General features: G+C 42.9%; 1 protein-coding gene across 1 annotated transcript; it reads left to right on the plus strand.

Moving 5' to 3' along the window:
- The first annotated feature begins 211 nt into the window (after nucleotides 1-211).
- On the plus strand, nucleotides 212-3,423 carry LOC309717456 (uncharacterized protein). The gene is made up of 10 exons (XM_082552053.1): nucleotides 212-338; nucleotides 1,350-1,465; nucleotides 1,534-1,575; nucleotides 1,669-1,740; nucleotides 1,823-1,888; nucleotides 2,038-2,126; nucleotides 2,241-2,352; nucleotides 2,433-2,541; nucleotides 2,627-2,697; nucleotides 3,221-3,423. Exons 5-10 carry the CDS (start codon nucleotides 1,823-1,825, stop codon nucleotides 3,311-3,313), a joined length of 540 nt encoding a protein of 179 aa, XP_082408179.1. The 5' UTR covers nucleotides 212-338; nucleotides 1,350-1,465; nucleotides 1,534-1,575; nucleotides 1,669-1,740; the 3' UTR covers nucleotides 3,314-3,423.
- The last annotated feature ends 19,738 nt before the right edge of the window (nucleotides 3,424-23,161 follow it).

Here is a 23,161-nt window from a genome sequence, read left to right on the forward strand (position 1 = left end):
ACAAATGACAACATAAAAAGGTATGCCTAATTTTTATCTATCAGTTTTTAATAACATTACTTATGTTATTCAAACTTAATTGTTACTTAATAATTTATTAATTTCTTTACTTCTAATTGAACTTTCTGTCTTACTTCCTGTGTTTACATATTTCTATGCCTGCATTTAGAGCCCTCCGAAAACTGGTGAATGACCAGCAGAATAACTGGGATCTGTATCTAGAGCCCATCCTGTTTTCACTTCGGTCAAAAGTACACACCACAACAAAATACACACCTTTTTTTCTGATGTATGGAAGAGAGGCAGTATTTCCATCAGAAGTGCCTGCTCAAGTGCCGGTGAGTGTTTGTCAAATTCTTTCTATGTTAGAACCAAGAATTGAAACCATTTAAGAAAAAAACCCAGTAATGTCTTTATGAATATGATATCATCTTGTTTTAATTGCTAATATCTACAAAATTTTAGATTTCCAACATCATTCTGCCAGACAACAAAAGGTACAGTGACTATGTACAGTCTGAAAGTGAAGCACAACATGCAGTTAAAGAAACTGCACAAGAAAACATTGCGAAGTCACAAGACAAGCAAAAGGTTGCATACGCCAAGCGGGCCCTGAAAAAGTACAAAAATGTTGTGTACAATGTAGGGGATCAAATTCTGCTTCTAAATATGAGGAAACGTGGGCGAAAAGGAGGAAGACTTGAACCGGATTTTTCAGGTTCCTACACAATTGATGACTTCAGTGGAAAATGTGTTAGACTGAAAAACGCTGAGGGAAATACTTTAAAAAGTCTATACAGTATTGACCACATTAAACCCTATAGAACAAGCCACCCTGTCCAAGTCTCAACTCCAACTGAACCTGTTGAGAGTAGCCCATCTTCTGAGATGTGGCCTTGCAGTCCTCAGCATCAACATGAAGCGCTGCAAAATAACAGATCCTCTGTCATTCAGTTTGGACCAAAAATAGCTCAGGTAAAATCAGTCCAAGCACCAGAAGAGCTTGTACCAGTGACCCCCCAGAAACCCAGCACGCAAGAAAAAGGTGGCATAGCTAAAAATCTCATTCTGACCGGTTGGTCAATTGTTGCCTGTTTGGCTAGTCTAATGTATAGAATGTTTTATTTTTTTCTCCCCTCTTGCTAATTTTGACCTGTTGGTCCAATTTTGGCTAATTTCTGGTTTACATAAAGCTACTCCCCTCTGGCATGTTTATGTTGTTGGCCCGTTGGCCCTTGTCTGCTTGTGGCCCGTTGGCCCTTGTCTGCTTGTGGCCCGTTGGCCATTGACCGTGATTTTCAAATGGTAACTGTTATTACTAAAGAAACTTATCATATTTTGTTTTTTAGTGAAGTGGCTTTGGGCTGCAAAAGACACCGGGTGTGTGGAGGCAGTCGTTGGGCCATACAAATTGTATGACTCTTCTTTTCGCACACTGGAGGACAGTGGGTGGCTTTCTGATGAGGTAAGTGAAATAATCATTTTTGGTCCTAGTGGTGGTCTGTAAAAATAATCTTCTTTTAATCCAAACAGGTCATTGATGCATACCTGCACTGCCTCATTAAGAAACAAAAGGCAAGTAAGAACGTATGCCGGTTATTTCACAAAGGTATTTTATACAATTTTGTAATCTTTTTAAAAAAGAAAAAAAAATCTTGCATTTTTCAGAAACCCGTGTATCAGTTGTCTTGCGTTGTTGCAACCTCTCTGTTTTCTGGGAAGTTTAAATGTGTCAGCAAGGTAATGTAGATGTTATATTGGTTATATAGTGTATGTTATGTAAATAAATCTAAACCTTTATAAACTTAAAAATATTCCACAGATGTTGTTTCCGGCTGAGGACATTTGGTTGTGCCCACTGAACTCTGGTGCACACTGGATCCTTCTGGTACATGTTCACACCTCATGTGTTTTTTCTCTCTTTTGTTTTACTGTTCTTTTAGCAGCATATTCTTATTTTAAAAATGCTTACAATTGATTATGTTTACTTAAGTGAGTGTAATACACATATTCTACTAAATACAATTTTTATTTTAGGTTGTCAAAATCTCCTCACAATCTGTACTGCTGTTAGACCCTCTTGGAAATGAAGGTTGTTATGAAAGGAAAGTTATGCGTAACTTGAGGTATTCATCATTCATTAATTATCTGTTTTAGGTTGTTTGGTTTGTGGTTTTTTTTTCTTTTTATTTAGAGCAAAATGCTGGCTACATTTTAAAAACTTGTTTTGTTTTTATTAGGAATTTTCTGAAGATGAAAGGAAAGGAAGAGTCCCGAGTGGATTGGAAAATGGAGACTCTGCCACACAACAAGCAGATGGACTCCAGCAGTTGTGGAGTTTTAGTGTTGAAGGTATTTAATAAGCAATTGTATTTAATGTATTTAACTAGAATTAAGTTAATCATTTGCAATTACTGTAACATATTTTACAGTTTGCCGAACACTACCTTCTGAGTGGAGAGGTTACTAGGGTGCTGTCCACTCCAGAAGCCATTGGGCTGCACCGCACTGAAATTGCTTGCGAACTGCTAGAGCATCAAAGTAAGTTGAGTCATGTGCTTTTGTATTGCAATAGCACTTTCAGTTTTGTTTAAAACTGTTAGGTTTAATGTCAGTGTGTTTCTAGGTAATGCTGATGACTACTGTGTGGTTTGTTTCATGCTGGAAGCCGATCCTGAGTCCAGTATGATTGAAATGGTAAAACAAAAAAACCACAAATGCAATATACAGTGGCTTGCAATAGTATTCGGCCCCCTTGAACTTTTCCACATTTTGTCACATTACGGCCACAAACACAAATCAATTTTAATTGGAATTCCACATGAAAGACCAATACAAAGTGGTGTACACGTGAGAAGTGGAACAACAATCATACATGATTCCAAACAATTTTTACAAATGAATAACTGAAAAGTGGGGTGTGTGTAATTATTCAGCCCCCTGAGTCAATACTTTGTAGAACCACCTTTATCTGCAATTACAGCTGCCAGTCTTTTAGGGTCTGTCTCTACCAGCTAGAGACTGGTAGAGACATTGGTCTTTCACGTGGAATTCCAATAAAATTGATTCATGTTTGTGAATGCAATCTGACAAAATGTGGAAAAGTTCACGGGGGCCGAATACTTTTGCAAGCCATTGTAGTAATTATTTTCTCATCAAATTCATAATGTTGGTTAACACACTTACACCCCCCCCCCCCCCCCCCCTTCTCCCTCTTCAGGTGCAGTGCGAGTTTTGTTCCACATGGGCACATTTTGGATGTGCTCAATATGAGAGCAGCCTGGTCAAGTACCTGTGCGACAAATGTGCATAATTTGTACACCGTTTCTTTTTCAGTTCTTTCTCCCTGTGTTCTGTTGGATCTATAAATGTCAAATATATGTATCTGTAAATATATTCAGTAAATATATACTGTAACTATAATGGAGTGAGTTCATTGTCAAAGTTTATATAGTCAGGTGTTCCAATCACTTAAGCACTTTGGCATGCAGACTGCTTCTACAAACAAGTGCCAAACCATGCTACTGTTGTTATTATAAACTAGAAGCATAATTCTGATGGGAAGAATTACGTGCCAAAACATGCTACCTTTGTTATTATAAAGTAGAAGCATAATTCTGATGGGAAGAATTACGTGCCAAAACATGCTACCTTTGTTATTATAAAGTAGAAGCATAATTCTGATGGGAAGAATTACGTGCCAAAACATGCTACCTTTGTTATTATAAAGTAGAAGCACAATTCTGATGGGAAGAATTACGTGCCAAAACATGCTACTTTTTTTATTATAAAGTAGAAGCATACTCTGACAGGAAGAATTGTGTGCCAAAACATGCTACCTTTGTGAATGTGACCTACAAGCACACTTTAATGGGTAAAGTGTCAAACCGAACTGGCTTTATGAATATCAGCTACAAACATACTCTGATGGGCAAAGTTAAGTGGCAAACCGTCATACCTACTTAAATTTGTGCTGGAATTATTGTTTGGCAGCAGAAATGTGCATAAATTACATACAGTAGGACATTTTGCCAAAGTAGGGCAGTTTGTCATATGGCAGCGTAAAATTATCCTACTGGTAGGACGGTTTGCCAAAGTAGGATGGTTTGTCAGAACACCGGCATTTCATCTTCGACAAAGTTATCCCGAGAGAAGTAAAGCAAGTCTGTAAGTCCATCTCTGAATGTTTGTAAAGCATTCCTGCGTTAAGCTTAACAAGCGACTGCCTCTTCTTGCTGCTACTTCAATCATGAAACTGCTTAACGATCAGCTGATCAGCTTTTCTGTCGCGAGTCCGTCTCTCTAGTTTGCTACGGAGGGAAAGAAAGCAGAAGAGGGGATGCCGGTCGGGCTCAGACGCTAGGCTACGCAAACATCCACACCGGCCAGCACTTCTGAGCCTTTTCCTATCGAACGCCAGATCCATCACCCACAAACTTGACGAATTGGAGCTACAGATAGCCAACACAAGCTTTGCACGTAACTGCAGCATTGTTCTTATTACGGAGACGTGGCTTCACCCGCTGATTCCCGACGCTGCAGTCGAGTTAGCAGGCCGCACGCTACACCGGCATGACAGAAACAGCAACTCAGGTAAAAGCAGAGGAGGGGGGCTATGTGTTTACGTGCATAACGAGTGGTGTTGTAACAGCAGGATCATTCACACACACTGTTCTCCTGATTTGGAGGTTCTGGCAGTCTCGTGCAGACCTTTTTACATCCCGAGGGAGTTTACAGTAGTTATTGTGATAGCTGTTTATATACCGCCGGATGCTAACGTTAGCACGGCTCTCAGCCTCTTGCTCAACACCATAAACAAACAACAGCTTGCCCACCCCGATGGGGTTTTTATTGTCGCCGGCGACTTTAACAAAGCGTGCCTAAAGACTGTGCTTCCTAAATTTGTCCAGTTTGTGGACTTTGCTACGAGAGGAGAACACACTTTGGACCATGTCTATTCAAACATCAGGCATGCTTTCAGGGCGACACCCCTCCCCCACCTGGCTGGATCTGACCACCTCTGCATGTCCCTCACCCCCACCTACACCCCCCTGCTGAGAAAAACAAAGCCCCAGACAAAGACAATAAAAACCTGGCCTGAAGGAGCCCTTTCTCAACTGCAGGACTGCTTCTCAATAACTGTATGGGATTTATTCTCCAGCCACAACCTCCAGGAGTACACGGACACTGTACTCTCGTACATCAGGAACTGTGTTGACAATGTCACCGTCAACAAAAGGGTCAGGGTGTTTCCAAATCAAAAACCCTGGATGAATAGCGAAGTGCAATCCCTCCTAAAAAGCCGCAACACTGCCTTCAAATCAAGGGACAGGGCTGCGTATAGGGCGGCCAGGGCAGACCTGAGTAGAGGCATCAGGAAAGCTAAGGCTGCCTATAGGAGGAGGATTGAAGATCACTTTGCTGACAACGACCCCAGAAAAATGTGGCAGGGGATCAATCACATTACCAACTACAGAAGCAATAACCAGGCAACATCTAGGACTGATGCCTCACTGGCTGAGGATCTAAACCGTTTCTTCGCCCGCTTTGAGACGACCAAGCCCTCAGCTGCCACACCACTTCCACCCGCCCCCAGCACTGGCACACTAACACTTAGGGAGCACCAAGTGAGGTGTGTTCTAAGGTCAGTGAATCCCAGGAAGGCGGCAGGTCCTGATGGAATACATCGAAAGGTTCTCAGAGCATGTGCTGACGAACTGACCGGAGTCTTCACTAAAATCTTCAACCTTTCCTTGTCATCAAACACCGTCCCGCCCTGCCTCAAAACCTCCACCATCATCCCCATCGCCAAGAAGACAGCTGTGGCCAGCCCAAATGACTACAGGCCTGTTGCACTTACGCCTGTAGTGATGAAGTGCTTTGAGAGACTGGTCTGTCAGCACATCAGGGCCGGTCTGCCTCCCACTCTGGACCCCCACCAATTTGCCTACAGGACAAATCGTTCCACCGAGGACGCTATCACCATAGCGCTCCACACTGCGCTGAGTCACCTGGAGCACCGAGGAAGCTATGTGAGAATGCTCTTTCTGGACTTCAGCTCAGCATTCAATCATATCATCCCGGAGATCCTGGTCCAGAAACTGTCTCACCTGGGACTCTCCACCCCCATCTGCCTCTGGATCAAGGACTTCCTGACAAATAGACCACAGTCTGTCAGACTCGGCCCCCACTGGTCCAGCACCATCACACTCAGCACCGGGTCTCCACAAGGATGTGTTTTGAGTCCCCTCCTGTTTACGCTCTACACATCCGACTGCTCCCCTACCCATCTCTCAAACACCATCATAAAGTTCGCGGATGACACCACAGTGGTTGGACTCATCTCAAGGGGGGATGAGTCGGACTACAGAGATGAGGTCAACAGACTGACTGAGTGGTGTTCAGTTAACAACCTCCAACTGAACACCACGAAAACTAAAGAACTTATCTTGGACTTCAGGAAAGGCAGAGCAGACCCGGCCCCACTTTACATTCACGGGAGCTGTGTGGAGAGGGTACACTCCATGAGGTTTCTGGGCGTGCAGATCTCTGATGACCTCTCCTGGACTGCAAATACTACAGCGGTGGTTAAAAAGGCCCAGCAGCGTCTCCACTTTCTGAGAGTGCTCAGGAGGAACAACCTGGAGGAGAGGCTGCTGGTGACATTTTACAGAGCCACCATAGAGAGCATCCTAACGTACGGCATAACAACATGGTATGCAGGGTGCTCAGCTGCAGACAGGAAAGTACTGCAGAGGGTCATCAACACAGCCCAGAAGATCACTGGCTGCTCTCTGCCCAGCCTGGAGGTCACTGCAAACTCTCGGTACCTCAGCAGAGCTGGCAATATCATCAAGGACCACTCTCACCCCAGCAACCAACTGTTTGAACTATTACCGTCAGGCCGACGGTACAGGTCACATAAAACCAGGACAAACAGATTCAGGGATAGCTTCTTTCCCAGAGCTATCACCGTAGTAAATAAGCACAAAAACAATTGAACCTATTCCATACCGTCACTGTCATTATATTATGCTGCTATTCATACTGTCATTATATTAATGCTGCTATCCTGTATATATTGTACATACTATTGTTTGAGTACTTACGATTGTTTTTTTTGTACTTTTTATATTTTACATTTATATTTATTATTGAAACTTGCACCAAGGGAGTGGCACTCCAATTTCGTTGTACTCTGTACAATGACAATAAAGGCTATTCTATTCTATTCTATTCTATTCTATTCTATTCTTTTGGCCCACTTTGCACCAGAAAGAGGAAACCAGCGGCTGAACAACAGCAGCACGTTTAAGCTTGATAAGCTGTTGTTAGAATTTATTTAATATTACTTTCTACTCGAGGATCTTTTTCTACGTAGCTGACGGCTGGTAACTGTGCAGGGGCGGATCTAGCAAAGTTTAGCCAGGGGGGCCGATAGGGCATTAACAGGGAAAAGGGGGCACAAAGACATACTTTTCTTTCTTATTCTCATTTAAAATGTCTAGCTTTTAATAAATAATTATCTGACACCCAAAGTTTTAATTTGATGCAAAATGAATAGAAGTCAATTACTGTATATAGTAACTAATAAGTCTAATATATATACCCTAGTAAGCTATAGTACTTTTTCATTTGGGAACGTACCATCTGTGCAGTCTGCAATTTTGTTGAAGAAAGATGTTGAATCTATTTAATATTTCTTGAAAAATTATTGATTTCTGTGCATTTTTTTTCACACTGCATCAAATTAAGGTTGATTACGTCGATTAAGCATCATGAGGTGGAGCGTGAGGGGTGGTTCCCTATTTTTTATTTATTTATTTTTGTTGTTGCTGGGAGTTGGAACCCTATTAGTTAGGTTGCTTAATATTTATGCTAAGTACTCTTTAAAATACCAGAATAGGGAGGATGGTGTAGGTTTAAGTTTATTAGATTGATCAGTATTGCTGAACTATGAAATATTTTTTTTTCCATACAGGTATAACAGAATAGCTTTAGTGTAGTTGTTGTTTTAAACTTGAGTATGAACTTATACAAAATGCAGCAAGATATTTAAAAAACAGTTTTGTTGATTAAAAAACACTATATCGGATTCATATCGGTATCGGCAGATATCCAAATTTATGATATCGGTATCGGTATCGGACATAAAAAAGTGGTATCGTGCCATCTCTAGTTTGAACACTGATACAGTATTTCATACAGGTTTTCAAACATCCATCCATCCATCCATTCGCTTCCGCTTATCCTTTTCAGGGTCGTGGGGGGCGCTGGAGCCTATCCTAGCTGTCATAGGGCGAGAGGCAGGGTACACCCTGGACAGGTCGCCAGTCTGTCGCAGGGCCAACACACACGGACAGACAACCATTCGCACTCTCATTCACTCGCACATTCACACCTAGTGGCAATTTGGATTACCCGATTAACCTATCCCCACAAGCTGCATGTCTTTGGACGGTGGGAGGAAGCCAGAGTACCCGGAGAGAACCCACGCAAACATGGGGAGAACATGCAAACTCCACACAGAAAGACCCCGGCCTGATGGTGGAATTGAACTCAGGACCTTCTTGCTGTGCGGCAACAGTGCTAACCACCGTGCCACCGTGCTGCCCTTTTCAAACAAAATAAAAAATTAGAAGAACTTTTATTTAACTGCCCATCAGCCTTCAGCCATCAAAATAATGAGTCAGATGCATTTAACAGTGTCGAAATATTGTCCCCTATTGTCGGCTTGTCTGACGTGCGACAACACAACACCTCCAATTATAGGTCGGAAAATACTTTGCTTCCTCTCTGATTTAGCTCCGTTTTTTTTAATAAACTCATTAATTGCAGGTCTCTTCCATCTGAGACACATTTTCCAGATCAGTGTGTCATCTGAAAAATATTGCCACAGGTTTTATTTCTGCGCTGACAAGAGAAAGAAACGAAAGAAGTACTGTAGCTTAATTTGAGGTCATGAACTCCTGAAAATATCTGCTGGAAGCAGAGTGTGCCATATCAGTTATATCATGACTTCATCCTGCTGCAATCTCCTCACAGGACATTTAAGGAGCAATAAAGAGGATAAAAAGGAAAATTAGAGGAAAAGGGAGAAAAATTAATGGCGAGATTGTTGTTTGAGGAAGTCGGGAATTAAAGAAAAACAGATAAAGAAAAGAAAATGAGAAATAAAAAAGAAAAAGGAGAAAAAAGGTGGCTAGGAAAAGGAGAATTATGGATTAAGAGGAAAAGATAAGAGATTAAAGGGCAGAGATCAGAGAATGGAAAGCAAACAGTTTTTGGAAAACAGTGGAGTGATGAGGAAAAGTGAAAGAAGGAAGCTGGGATGGTAAGATAGACAAAACAAGGGGACATGAAACAAGGAGAAAGGAGAAGCGGTAAAGAATGAACAGACAACGAAGAAAGTAAGAAGAAACTGATCTGAATGTAACTAACAAGGCAGAAATAATATCATGCCATAGCATGAAAGAATTCTGCTGGAGTGCGTGTGTGTGTGTGTGTGCGCGCGCGTCCATGTGGTTACTGCGGGGAACCTCCAGTCCCCGTCAATGTCGATTATCAGCCCTACTTCCCATCAGCTGAAATTAATTTGATTATTACTATGTCTCCGGGGTTTTTCCAGTGATCAGTGATTTACTTAAAGAAAAGAAAAAGTAGAAAAAAAATTTCAATTTCTTTCTCCCTGAAGGAGGCCTTCAGTCTAATTTGATAACGAGCAGGACGAGCCGCCGCCTGACAATCACAGGAGCCGCTAGAATAAATGCTGAGATGAGATGTACGCTGATGGAAGCGTGACAGGACTTACTCATTCAATCTAAAGTCAGATTAACTGCTAAACGTCTTTCAAAGGACCGAGCTGCTGGTTTTTACAGTTTCGGGCACTGAACTGTGAGCGGCTGACCGGTTTAGGATTGATTTCCTGCTTTCAGGATGACAAAAGCTCAGCACAGAGACTTGAAACTTGAAGCAGTATGATTCATCACAGACAGCATTTTAGTCACTATTATTTTAACCTCTGTCTGCAGGATGCCCCCACATCTGGGATTTGAGAGTACAGAATGAGGCAACAAACAAAAAAAACAACAAAAAAAATTACATAGGTAGAGGCGTTTTCCCAGGCCCAGTTCTCTGTACGATGAGCGAGCTGATTTCAGTAGCAGGATTAGTTTATTCAGAAACTTCCAAACATGCGCTATTTTGGGGTTAAATTTCAAAGAAATTGATCTTGGGCCAGTTTTAGGCAGCAGCGTTCAATCAGATGCATTATAAAAGCGCTGGGAAAAAAATACTGGGCCAAATACCAAAATGTCAAAGCACATAAGCCTTGCCAGAAAACCCTGAGAGAGCGTGTGTGTGTGTGTGTGTGTTTGCGTGGAACCAGGAGGTCAATGTCTGAATATTGCTCTACTTTGATTAACAGCAAGATTTCAGCCACTCCGACAGTAAACTTTATCCTTGAGCATTTCACTGTAACCGCTGCGGTGCAGGGGGGTGGGGCTCCATCAGGGATCCATGGGCACAGAAATGAGGCGCCCCCTTGGCCGAGCACTGATTAGTATTTGACGACGGCTATCTCCCCGAGGGAGGTTTGGACGGCTGACCTACACTCAACAAAAATATAAACGCAACACCTTTGTTACTGCTCCCATTCCCCATGGGATGGACGTAGAGACCTAAAATTCATTCCAGATACACAATATAACCATCCCTCCCAAACAGTGGTCACAAATCAGTCCAAATGTGTGGTAGTGGGCACATCTGCTATATTGAGATAATCCATCCCACCTCACAGGTGTGCCACATCAGGATGCTGATCTGACATCATGAGTAGTGCACAGGTGTACCTCAGACTGCCCACAACAAAAGGCCACCCTGGAATGTGCAGTTTTTTGCGCTATTGGGGGTCTGGGGACCCAGAACCGGTCAGTATCTGGTGTGACCACCATTTGCCTCATGCAGTGCAACACATCGTCGCATGGAGTCTATCGGATTGTCAATTGTGGCCTGTGGAATGTTGGTCCACTCCACTTCAATGGCTGTGCGAGGTTGTTGGATATTCGTGGGAACTGGTACACGCTGTCGTATACGCCGGTCAAGCACATCCCGAACATGCTCAATGGGTGACATGTCCGGTGAGTATGCTGGCCATGCAAGAACTGGGACATTCTCAGCTGCCATCTGCCCTGAACAATGTGAACCATGATTCATCCGTGAAGCGCACACCTCTCCAACGTGCCAGACGCCATTGAATGTGAGCATTTGCCCACACAAGTCTGTTACGAAGACGAGCTGGAGTCAGGTCAAGACCCAGATGAGGACGACGGGCATGCAGTTGAGCGTCCCTGAGACGGTTTCTGACAGTTTGTGCAGAAATTGTTTGGTTGTGCAAACCAATTGTTCCAGCAGCTGTCTGGGTGGCTGGTCTCAGACGATCTTGGAGGTGAACCTGCTGGATGTGGAGGTCCTGGGCTGGTGTGGTTACACGAGGTCTGCGGTTGTGAGGCCGGTTGGATGTGCTGCCATATTCTCTGAAACGCCTGTGGAGACGGCTTATGGTTGAGAAATGAACATTCAATGCACGGGCGACAGATCTGGTTGACATTCCTGCTGTCAGCATGCCAATTGCACGCTCCCTCATTGCTTGTGGCATCTGTGGCATTTTGCTGTGAGACAAAACTGCACATTCCAGGGTGGCCTTTTGTTGTGGGCAGTCTGAGGTACACCTGTGCACTACTCATGATGTCAGATCAGCATCCTGATGTGGCACACCTGTGAGGTGGGATGGATTATCTCAATATAGCAGATGTGCCCACTACCACACATTTGGACTGATTTGTGACCACTGTTTGGGAGGGATGGTTATAATGTGTATCTGGAATGAATTTTAGGTCTCTACGTCCATCCCATGGGGAATGGGAGCAGTAACAAAGGTGTTGCGTTTATATTTTTGTTGAGTGTAGTTCAACCTCGATGGTCGGAGGAGACGTTTGGTCCCCTGGCCTGAAAAACCTCCGTCTTATTCAAACAGCTTCAAACACACGACCCCGACTCTCCTCAAAATCTTTCGCTCCTCAGCTCAAAAGGCCGTGGTGGATTGTGGTTTAGTGAGGTCGGCGCTGAAATGCCGTCTGCAGCTCCCTGGCAACCCTCTCTGTTTGTGCATTTGACAAATAATAATGTACTTTCAGCCTTTGCGTTTCCTCCTGAAATTGCTTCTGGTAATTTGGGACCGACGGCCGCTCTACATTCTGTACATGCACGTATGGATTGAGTGCTTTTCTCTGTGCAGAACGTTTACTGCTCAGGCTATAATAATAAATGTTCATCTGAAGCAGACTGAGAAGGAAATAAAGTATAATAAGACAAGTTATGAGCAAAGAAGAAAGCAAGAAAATTACACGTCACATTAATTTTTACTGGAACTCTCGGCTTCTGGGACAGTACAGACCTCAGTGTAGGCATAATCTGTGTCACATAATTCCATTAAAAATGCTCCAAAAGACCCAAACAATACAAACATGGACGAGAGATCCAGTTCTGGGACAACAGAATTAGCAGCAGGCTGCACTGAAGAGCACATGGCAGTTAGCTACAGCCAAAGCAGCCCCGCCCCGAACTCGAAGTCTTTCTAAATTCATAAAAACCATCTTGCATTGAGTGTTTTTCATAAATTCATCGGGGGTCTGCCAGTTCTTTCACACACGTTTATTTTTGCTGTAACGTTTAACGTGTTAATATGTGACTCTATGGCAGTCCTTCTCAAATAGTGAGACACACCCACCGGTGTGATGCCGGGGGCGCGCGTGTGACCCTGGGGAACATGCTCTTTTTGCCGTACTAGAATAAAGTATAATTGCACATCCACTACAGTAGGTGGAAGGGTTTTTGCACTGAGCATGCACGCACATGCACACACAGAGCAGGAGATGTGAAGTGCAGTCAACAAACCCTCAAGAAAAATGGAAAAATATTTAACAGCGACAAAAAGAAAGGCGCGGAGAGACGGAGATAGACAACCGATAGTCTCCCGAAAGCTTAGACGAGGAAATTTGACGAAGCATATGTAGCGCTTGGCTTCACGTGACTACAGTGGGAGACGTAGTCACAGTGAGTAGTTAATGAGTAGTAGTACTTAATGTTGCTGATTGATTTAAATGTATGTATTGACTTTGTTTAATTTTATTTTTCAGAATCAAGTCGCCCAAAAATGTTTATAGTGTGAATAAGGATTTTTTTTTTTAAATTTCATGCAAATTGATGCAGTTTAAATGTAGTAGTAGTTTAGGGAGTTGCAGTACTACTACATACACTTCATACAAATCGTTTCTGTTACAGACTAAAACACAATGATAATAAAGTCATTCTTTAAGTAGGTCTATATTTCTTTCTTTTTTCCTTTCTTTAATATTAATAATGAAACAATGTTATGCAGAGATGAACTTATAATAACAATTTTATAGCCAAAATATACCATTTATAGTTTTCTACCTGAGAGGGACTAACAGAAAGTAATTGAAAAGCACTGCTCCATGGGAACTGACTCAATTTTGGAGCCTCAAGTGGACATTCGAGGAATTACACTTTACGGTGCCTCCAAGGTCGGTCCTTGAGTCTGGTCTAGGCTGTGGGGAACTAACAGGTGGTCTGATTTGTATCCACATGATCACCTTTGAGCCTTATCTGTGATTATTCTCTATACACATCTTGTCTTGTGTCTAAATTAAAAAATGGGCACATTCATACTTGTATATTTAAATTTATGTCCAATATAACTCCTCATTTCTGCCAAGAACTCTCTGGAGTCAAGTCTCTTTTTTTCTTCTGTTGCCTAAAATCTGTCACTATAAAATCTGCCTGTTCTGAAAACCAGAGCATGTAACTGTGCAGAGGCCCAAAGGCTTTTATTTCTTCTTTTCCAGGACATGTGTCAGGCTGGAAACTCAAATACTGAGCTGCTCCACCATTAACAGCCACAGAGGCATGAAATTTGGCAGAAGGCACCCTAAAACAAAGCTAAAGCTGAATAAATATAATCCAGGGGCTTGTTGGCCTTTATTTTCAAGATATCATTCTGAATGTTCCCAAAGAGACAACAAAAAATCTGAAAACCTGGCCACACAGATGCATATTGAGTTATGATGCTGCTTTTAGTAACCTTTGCAGGTGTAAGAGCTTTTAGCTTCACAGAAATAATCTTTCTCTAATTTGCGTACAATTTGGAGCTTTTTAACCCTTTCACACACAGTGGTCACTACAGTGGACAGCTATTCAAAGGCTGTTTTCTTGTATTTGTGTCAGTGTTGATGGTGTACTTGCACATAAACTACTACACTGGACACTGATGTGTCACTCCATACCCTCCCACTCACAGGTGTTTAATGTTACTATAGATGTATGACGTGTTTCATTGTAATTATTGTTATTTAACCCTGTCATGCATGAATTATGACAACCTCAATCAGGATTTTTATTCATCTTTTCATTCCTAAAGATACAAAATACTAAAAATACTTGAAAAAAATCCTGATTGAGGTTGTCATAAAGTTAAACTTACATGTGATGCAAATCATCCTTTCTTTTCACCTGCTTCAGACACTAAGAGAAAAAACTGTCTTTGTTTATGAGTTGGAAACCTGGAGGAGGCAACGTGTGCAGGACCTTTAATGATCCTGCTCACATTTTAAAGGGTAAAGCTTTAACTGGGCTTCAGCTGCTTTTGTCTCAAGCAAACCAAACTTCTACAAAGTCTCAGAGTAGTTTGTAAAACCCTCGCAACCTGTACTGTAAATATTCATTTTCATTCAATTCATCAGAAGAAGAAAGTTGCATAAAGCCAGCATGGCCTTAAAGAGAAAATAGCAAGAAATGGCTCATTTTAAAGAGAATAAACTGAGGGGCTGACATGAGTTGAACTCAGGCGCACTTTTAGAGTGGTAATTTGCATTTTTATTCTCTTCAGGCTTCTTACCAAACAACCAGTTTTTTTATACCATACTTTTAATTGACCAAAGTACCTTTGGGAGTCCCTAACATAACTCCTTTAAGGCAAAAATCTATTTAGACTTACACAAAAACAAAGAGATAAAAACTCTGAGAGGAACAAATCTATAATAAAGTTTCATTTGATTTATCTGCTCGCAGTTGTGTATTGCCGGGTTTTTTTTCCAGGTTTGCGGTATGTTGTTAGTCATTACTGTCCAAATGTTTTCATGCCTGAAATTAGGCGCTGAATGTTGAATGTGAACCTCGGTGGCTTGTTATGGCAGATATTTTCCGTGGTGTGTCAGTTTTGACTGATAATCAGACAGGATCCTGTGGCGCTCGCATTTGTCTCCATATGCTCTTCATGCTCTGCGTGCGTGGAGCTGATGTGAACATGCATGAATGCCTCATCAGCTCCAATACAATTGCCTCTGCTCACGTTGTTTTCCCATCGCGGGTTTCTCCGCCCATCCTGTACGCACGCTACACGGAGGACTTCCTCCCCTGTGGGCTTCTGGGTAATGTTACAGTCGACATGGAAACCGAGCATTTGATTGGGTGTCTGAATGAAAGCCTGAGAGGCTGTAGAGTGGGTAATCATGTTTCATATAAATAAATCACTTGAGTTTTTTTTTTCTTTTTTGCTGCCATGCTGCGTTATATGTTTTATAGATACTGGAGATTTCATGTTTTTTGCTTTATTTATTTTAGATGTAGCGTCCTCTCGGCCCATCTTTTTTTTTTTTTTAAAGGTGAATAAAGTGGAACTTTGAGGGGTTAATGACATAAAATGAGGTTCTATCATTATGAATATAAACAGAATGAGCATGACTTTAGTTGATTACTCTAATAAACAAATGTGGCTGTTTTTAGGGAGTGTCATATATGCACCAAGCTATATTGAATAAAAAGATGGAATTTAAAAAATGATTTTCTTTTGGGTGTTTAACGTTTTTAAACATCATTTCTTGGATTCAATTTGAAAAAAATGTCCCAGATCCAAACACACTTCCACGCAATCATGGCAACTTTTGGCACTTTAGTTGTGTGGGCCAGGTGTTGCCAAAATGTCCCAACACATCTGGACATGTGGCTGATATAATGCAGAACTGCAGCTGAGGAGTGGCAGCCGGCGTCCCAACCCGACATGCCCTATTGTGCCAGTCAGTTAATGTTACCTGCAGGACGGATGAATAAGATATAGCTCTTGCTTTTATTAATAACCCTAAAGCATTTTTATTGCACCACAACAACACAACAGTTGTGGCAAGGCACTTATACTGCAAGGTGAAAACCCTACAATATTAGAGCAAGAACACCAATAATCAGACAAGCCCTGATGAACAGCACATGCTAATGCTGACTTCCTGTTAAAAACAAGAGATCTTCAAGGCTGAGGATGTCTCCACTCATTGGATGTTGAGGAGAAAGGAAAGAAGAGCGCAGAGAGACCCCGACAATGAACAGGAAAAAACACAAATTACAGGAGAGAAAAACAAGACTTAGTAACACGCAGTAGGCGTACATACATAAATACATCAGGACTTAAAAGCCAGGGGGTGGAGGAGGAGGTGGAGTGGGAGGTCTCCTAGCAGTCTGAGCCTGTAGCAGCATAACTAAGTGATGGATCAGGGTCACCTGATTAAGCCAAATCTACAAGTTTTATAAAAACGAGACGTTTGAAGCACAATTTTTACAGCACAGAGGCGACAGTCTCCCGAATCCAAACTAGGAGCTGGTTCCACAGAAGAGGAGACCCTATTAGTTTCTATGTATGGGGCTGATTACCACTAATAACACCCACTGAATGGACTGATAACATCTGAAGCGGGTGAAGCCGAAGGCTCTGTCTCATTCTACTCATAAAAAATCTACAAACCATAAGTAAACATGCAGTCTGTTAGGCTAACTAGTACGTGCCCATCCTACAGTGGAGAAACTTTAACTTCTGAGTTAACTTCTGAGTTAGTATGATGTCATGTAATACTGATATTGTTGACATTAGAATTATTAAAAAATATTAAAATTTGTATTTGCTAAAGTGGGTGTAGATGTAAGGTGACATCATAATATGTAGATAAGATGGATAAGATTCCTGACATGTGTGTCAAGTTTGGTTGCACAGGTCCTGACTGGAGTTCTGAGATATGATGCTGTGAGGCCTGTAGGATATGAGGGGAACTGATCATTCAGGACGTTGTTACTTACAGTCCACACATTTGTCTCCAACACATTATCAGTAATAGCCAAAGTTTCATATGTGTTATCCACACATCAGCCTACTAACGTCTTCTGGCCTGTGCAGACAGCACACCACAGTTTTGCAGCTTCTTTGTGAGTCTGTGTTAGTAGTTGAACATGTGTCACATGACCTCTGTGCTCTTCTTGGCTTCAAAAAGCTCACAGTTTTGTGTTTTTTAGATGTGCAGAAACACACAGTCTGGTTAAAACTCTGAACAATGACATTTTTTCTTTACAACACTAAAGTAATGTGTGGTTAGTTTTAGCACTGCCACTTCAGCCTCCACACCCACTTAATCTTTCTGCAGAATTTGTATTTAAGGTGTTACGTGCTGCAGCACTAAAAAGCTCGAAACAACATAAAATCATGTTGCTTTTGCACTTCGAGTTATGTTGAAGGGCTGGAGCCTTCAATTATTCATGTTGTTACAAATGTCAATGTGATTATTGTTTGTTAAAATTCATAACCTGTGTACGTGACCTCTAAGTCACATCACAAAGTTCAGCTGCACACAGCACTTAATGTACTTTATGTAAATGAAAATTCAGTCAGCATTTGCATACCTCCTCCTCCCCCCGCCTGCTTTGTTGTGCAAGCGTTTCAACCTGGATGACAGTTGTGTTTATTTATAGTCATACAAAGTCTGCACAACAGTGAATTCATGTGGGGCATCCTCCCATCATGTTTACCCAGGCTGTGTTTGCTAACAGTGCTAAGCTAACCACACATGATAAGATAACACACACACGTACGCTCAGTCAGTCAGTTGGATCGGATGCCACAACAAAACGCAACCAGACAGAAACAAACACGGGAGCACGTTAACCTCTGCGTGCTGTTCAGGTCAGATTTGGCCTGTTTTGACAGTTCATAACAGTAAAATGATGGCTTTCTGTAAAGTGACCCAAACATTTTAATATTTTTCATGATTTATTCAGCTCTAGTAGTGTGGGTCAAATAAAGGAAAATGGTGTTTTACTTTAGAAAAGTGTGAAACGTGGCCAAAATCACACCTGAGCAATGCCGTTTTCCATACAGGAGGCATCTTGAAGCCATAATCACCAACACAGGCTTTTGTACAACATATTAAATACATTTCAGTAAGCTTGCTCAATACTTTTTCCTTGTGCTGTTTCTCATTATTACACATAACTTCATTTACAAACCTGTGGTTTGGTTTGCATGTGTGGATTGGCTGGGTTGTTACAGGGAGCTGTCTGCACCGGGAGCCGGTCATAGACCGCAGCCTCCAGGCTGGGCACACAGCAGGAGGGAGGCAAAGAAGCCCCTCAGCCAGGCTGAGAAGACCGACAGAGCCCAGTAGCCACGGTCGATCACAGCCCCGGTGCAGAGAGCCCCCTCCAAGGAAACACTGGAGATATGACCCAATAAGAATATATACAGGATAAAAAGATAAAATAAATAAGAATGGGATACAGTATAAACATAAATAGAGTAAGAAGATAAAAAATGAATAAGAATAAAATCAATAAATATTAGGTAAAACCTAAATTAATAATATAAATAGAATAACAGGATAGAATAAATAAGCATAAAATAAATAAACGTTAGGTAAAAGCTAAATTAAAAAGGTGGGTCTTGAACCTGTTCTTAAAAACATGTACGTTCTCTGCGGCCCTGAGCTCCTCCGGCAGGCTGTTCCACAGTACCAGAGGACCTCAGGGCCGCGAGGGTTCATATGGTAAACGCAAATCTGAGAGATAAGAAGGCCCAAGACCATTAAGACATTTAAAAACCAATAAAAGAACTTTAAAATTGATCCTGAAACACACGGGGAGCCAATTATAAAACCGGTGTAATGTGGGCCCGCTCTCTGGTCTTCATCAGCACACGAGCTGCAGAGGTTTGTAAAAGTTGTAAAGGTCAAATATTCCGTTTGGGGAGACCAGTGAGCAGGGCATTACAGTAATCAATGCGACTGGTAATAAAAGCATGCATCAGCATCTCCGTGTTGGCCCGCGAGAGAATAGGGCGGACTCTGGCTATATTTTTTAGATGATGAAATCCAATTTTGGTTACATGTTTAATATGTGGGGTAAAACCAAGCTCAGAGTCAAAAATAACACCCAGGTTTTTCACTTGTAGCGAAGGACATAGTGAAAATGCCTCTAATTTAGACAAGAGTTTCTCTCTCTGAGCCTCAGGACGGATGATTAAAACTTCAGTTTTGTCCTGGTTAAGCTGTAAAAAGTTCTCTGCCATCCAAGATCTTATATCTAAAATACAGTTAAAAAAGGCATCCATTGGTCTGGTGTCATCAGGAGACACGGAGATGTACAGCTGAGTGTCATCAGCGTAACTGTGGAAGTTCACTCCATGCCTCCTGATGACACCGCCAAGAGGGAGCATATACAAATTAAAAAGTACAGGGCCTAAAACTGACCCTTGAGGCACCCCACATGTCATTTTATGGATCTTAGAGGAGCGTGTATTCATACTCACCATAAAAGTTCTGTCTGAGAGATAGGAAGTGAACCAGTTGTGTACAGCACCAGAGAGGCCCACCATGTGTTTCAGTCTGTTTAAAAGAATAGCATGGTCTACTGTATCAAAGGCTGCGCTTAGATCCAGTAGTTTAGATCTCAGCTTCATAAAATCCATAAAGTGTTTTAAAAAGTGAAGAGGGGATTGGATCTAAGAGACATGTGTTGGGTCTCACTGTGGAGAAAACTTTCTTAAGGTTCTCAGCATTAACCAGGACAAAGCTGTCCAGTGTCTCCTCAGGTACAATTGAGCCCTCAGATGTGTTTAAAATCATATCACGAGAAGATAAAATATTGCATCTGATGGCGCTGACTTTTCCCCTGAAGTGGTCTGCAAACTGTTCACAGAGTGAGTCTGTGGGTTTTTTTTGGGAGCTGTTAAAATCAGGGTTAAATAAATGATCTATGGTGGAAAAGAGGACCTTGGGATTATTTTTGTTATTACTGATTATTTTGGTAAAGTATGAATTTCTTGAATTCCTTAGTGTATTATTGTACATTTTAAATTGCTCGCAAAGTATTTGATGGTTAATTGCATTTTTTATTTTTCCTCCATCTCCTTTCTGCTGCCCTGCAATTTCTTTTGAGTTTTTTGACTTCTTCGTTCCTCCAGGGTGATAAATGTTTTACGTTAATCTTTTTGGTGGTGAGTGGAGCAAGGGAGTCAAGGCTTTTCTTCAGTTTGCTGTTAAAATGATTACAAATGAAATCACAGGGTGCAGGTAAAATCACAGGGGGGCATTCGTTTAAAACCTTGGTAACATTTGCAGCCACTTCAGAGGTTAGATAGCGCCTCCTCACAGTTCGCACTGAGGTCTCCCGCTGAATAAAACCGTGAGTGTGTTGTTGGCTAAAGATGCAGCCCCACCACCTCTCTTACCACTTCTAATAGAAAAAGAGAAATTAAAATTTGGTGCATCCGAGCCCAGCTATGTTTCAGTTAAAAATAAACAGTCCAGTTTATTATCTAAAATTAAATCATTAATAATAAAAGACTTATTCAACAGAGAGCGGACATTTAAAAGTGCCATGCTGATCGAGACTGGTGGATTTTTGACAGTAGAGTTCAATGGATGTTAACATTTTTGAAGAGGCCGGAGGTTATTAATGTTTTTGGGGTTACTGGATTTATGATAATTCTGTTGCTCTCTGTTTGTGATTATGACGGGTATTGTGTTGACTGTGGGAGAGAGAGGTCCGAGTCCAGAGTTTTGTGTATTACTGTCAAAAGTGGAACAAATATAGGAGCTGGGACTGGGGGGACATCAGTCAGTGGCGGACAGATCAGCAGGTAATCTCGGTTTGGGGTAATGACAGGGCCATGTGCGGGAGTGCTGTACGCCAAATGCCAAATTGGCGGACAGCAGATGGCATCCCCAGGTGTTGAGGTGGAGCCCGTCTGCCCCAAAAAGATTTTGATGCCTCCTCTCCCAGAAGGCATCAAAATTGTTAATAAAACTCACACCGTGGGAGACACAGGCGGAGGAAAGCCAGGTGTTAAGGCTGAGCAGCCGGCTGAAACGGCCTATCCCTCTGCCGCAGGTAGGGGTGGGCCCGGAGATAAAAGCACTCACCTGCAACTGACCAAGGAGGCTGAAGAGTTGGAGAAAGTCCAGCTTCATCAGCTCGGATTGCTGTTTGGGGATGTCGTTGGTGCCGATGTGGATGATGAGCCAGTTGGCCTGTGGGTGGGACGCCAGGATGTTAGGAATTCTGTCCACTATGTCGACAACGGTGGCTCCCGGGAACGACAGCGTGAGTGCCCCCCTCACCCGCACGTTCCTGATGACGGAATCCCCGAGGACGAGCGTGGAGAGAGGAGGTGCCACCGGGGGCTGCTGGCCATCTGAGACGAACACCCCCGGTGCCGTAGCGCAAGTGGAGATGCACCAGCCGGACCGCGTGAGTGACTCCCAGGTAGCCGTGCCGCGGGTCTTTTTCTCCGAGGAGCCGGGGTAAAGCACAGCTCTCCGCGGTGAGTTTGCTCCACAGCATCGGGCTGCCCGCTGAGGCTCCGGGGGCGTAGTGGTGGAGATGGCGCAGACCTCAGTGACGCAGCGGGATGGCGAGGGCTAGCGGCCAGAGGAGGAAAGTCCACAGGATCCAGGACATTGAATTTATTCTCCAGTACTACCGCACCAGAGGGATGAGGGTGCGAGAGACGGATCCTCCTGGCCCTTCTGCAGCCACCGCGCGTCTCAACCACGGTCCATGGCGCTGGTTGTGCCATTTTAAGCCCCCTGCTGTACTCACTGTACACTTATGACTGTGTAGCCACATCCGACACCACCTCCATTGTCAAGTTTGCTGACGACACTGCTGTTGTGGGCCTGATCTCCGACAACATCGAGACGGCCTACCTGGAGGAGATTAGGAACCTGGAGACCTGGTGCCAGGAGAATAACCTCCTCCTAAACATCAGCAAGACTAAGGAGCTGATCGTGGACTTCACTACAAAGCAGGCGAGGAATTACAAACCCCTCATCATCAGTGGCACGCCAGTGGAGAGAGTGGACAGTTTCCGATACCTGGGTGTCCACATCACTCAGGACCTGTCATGGTCCTGTCACATCAACACCCTGGTTAAGAAAGCCCGTCAGCGTCTCTTCTTCCTCAGAAGACTTAGAGACTTCCATCTGCCACTGAAGGTGCTCAAGAACTTCTACTCCTGCACCATCGAGAGCGTCCTGACGGCAAACATCTGCACCTGGTTTGGGAACAGCACCAAGCAGGACAGACGAGATCTGCAAAGGGTGGTGCGCTCGGCAGAACGCATCATTCAATCAGAGCTCCCTGACCTGCTGTCCATCTACACCAAGCGGTGCAAGTCCAAAGCTAGGAAGATTATGATGGACCTCTCCCATCCCAACAATGGACTCTTCTCACTGTTGAGGTCTGGGAAGCGCTTCCGCTCCCTTAAGGCCAAAACAGAGAGAATGAGGAGGAGCTTCTTCCCCCAGGCTATTCGGGGCCTGAACCAGGTGTAGGACTGGACTCTCCCAAACACGTCACTATAAGACTGGACACTCACACACGTCACCACACGCACCACCACACATTTCCTATAATCCTATAATTCCTATAATTTATAATCCTTATCTTTATAATCTCTTCTGCTATTTCCACATTCTTTACTGTAAATTCCTAAGTTAATTTGTAAATTTTTGTAGTAAACTAAATTGTAAATATTGTAAAACTTTTCTTCTGTCATTTAATGGTCGGGCATTGTACAGCTACAAGCATTTCACCCCCATGTCATACTGTGTATGGTTGTGTGTGTGTGACAAATAAAATTTGAATTTGAATTTGGTTGGACTGGAGTGGAGCTGACCAGAGCCTTGGGTCTGGCCCCTAGTTGAAACCAGCAGTTCTCGTCCGTGGCAGAAACACCAGCGACGCAAGTTGACAGCCTGGGTTGACTGTTGGC

The sequence above is a fragment of the Aulonocara stuartgranti genome, assembly GCF_965226115.1.
Source record: "Aulonocara stuartgranti genome assembly, chromosome: 2".
In the NCBI taxonomy this organism is placed as follows: Eukaryota; Metazoa; Chordata; class Actinopteri; order Cichliformes; family Cichlidae; genus Aulonocara; species Aulonocara stuartgranti.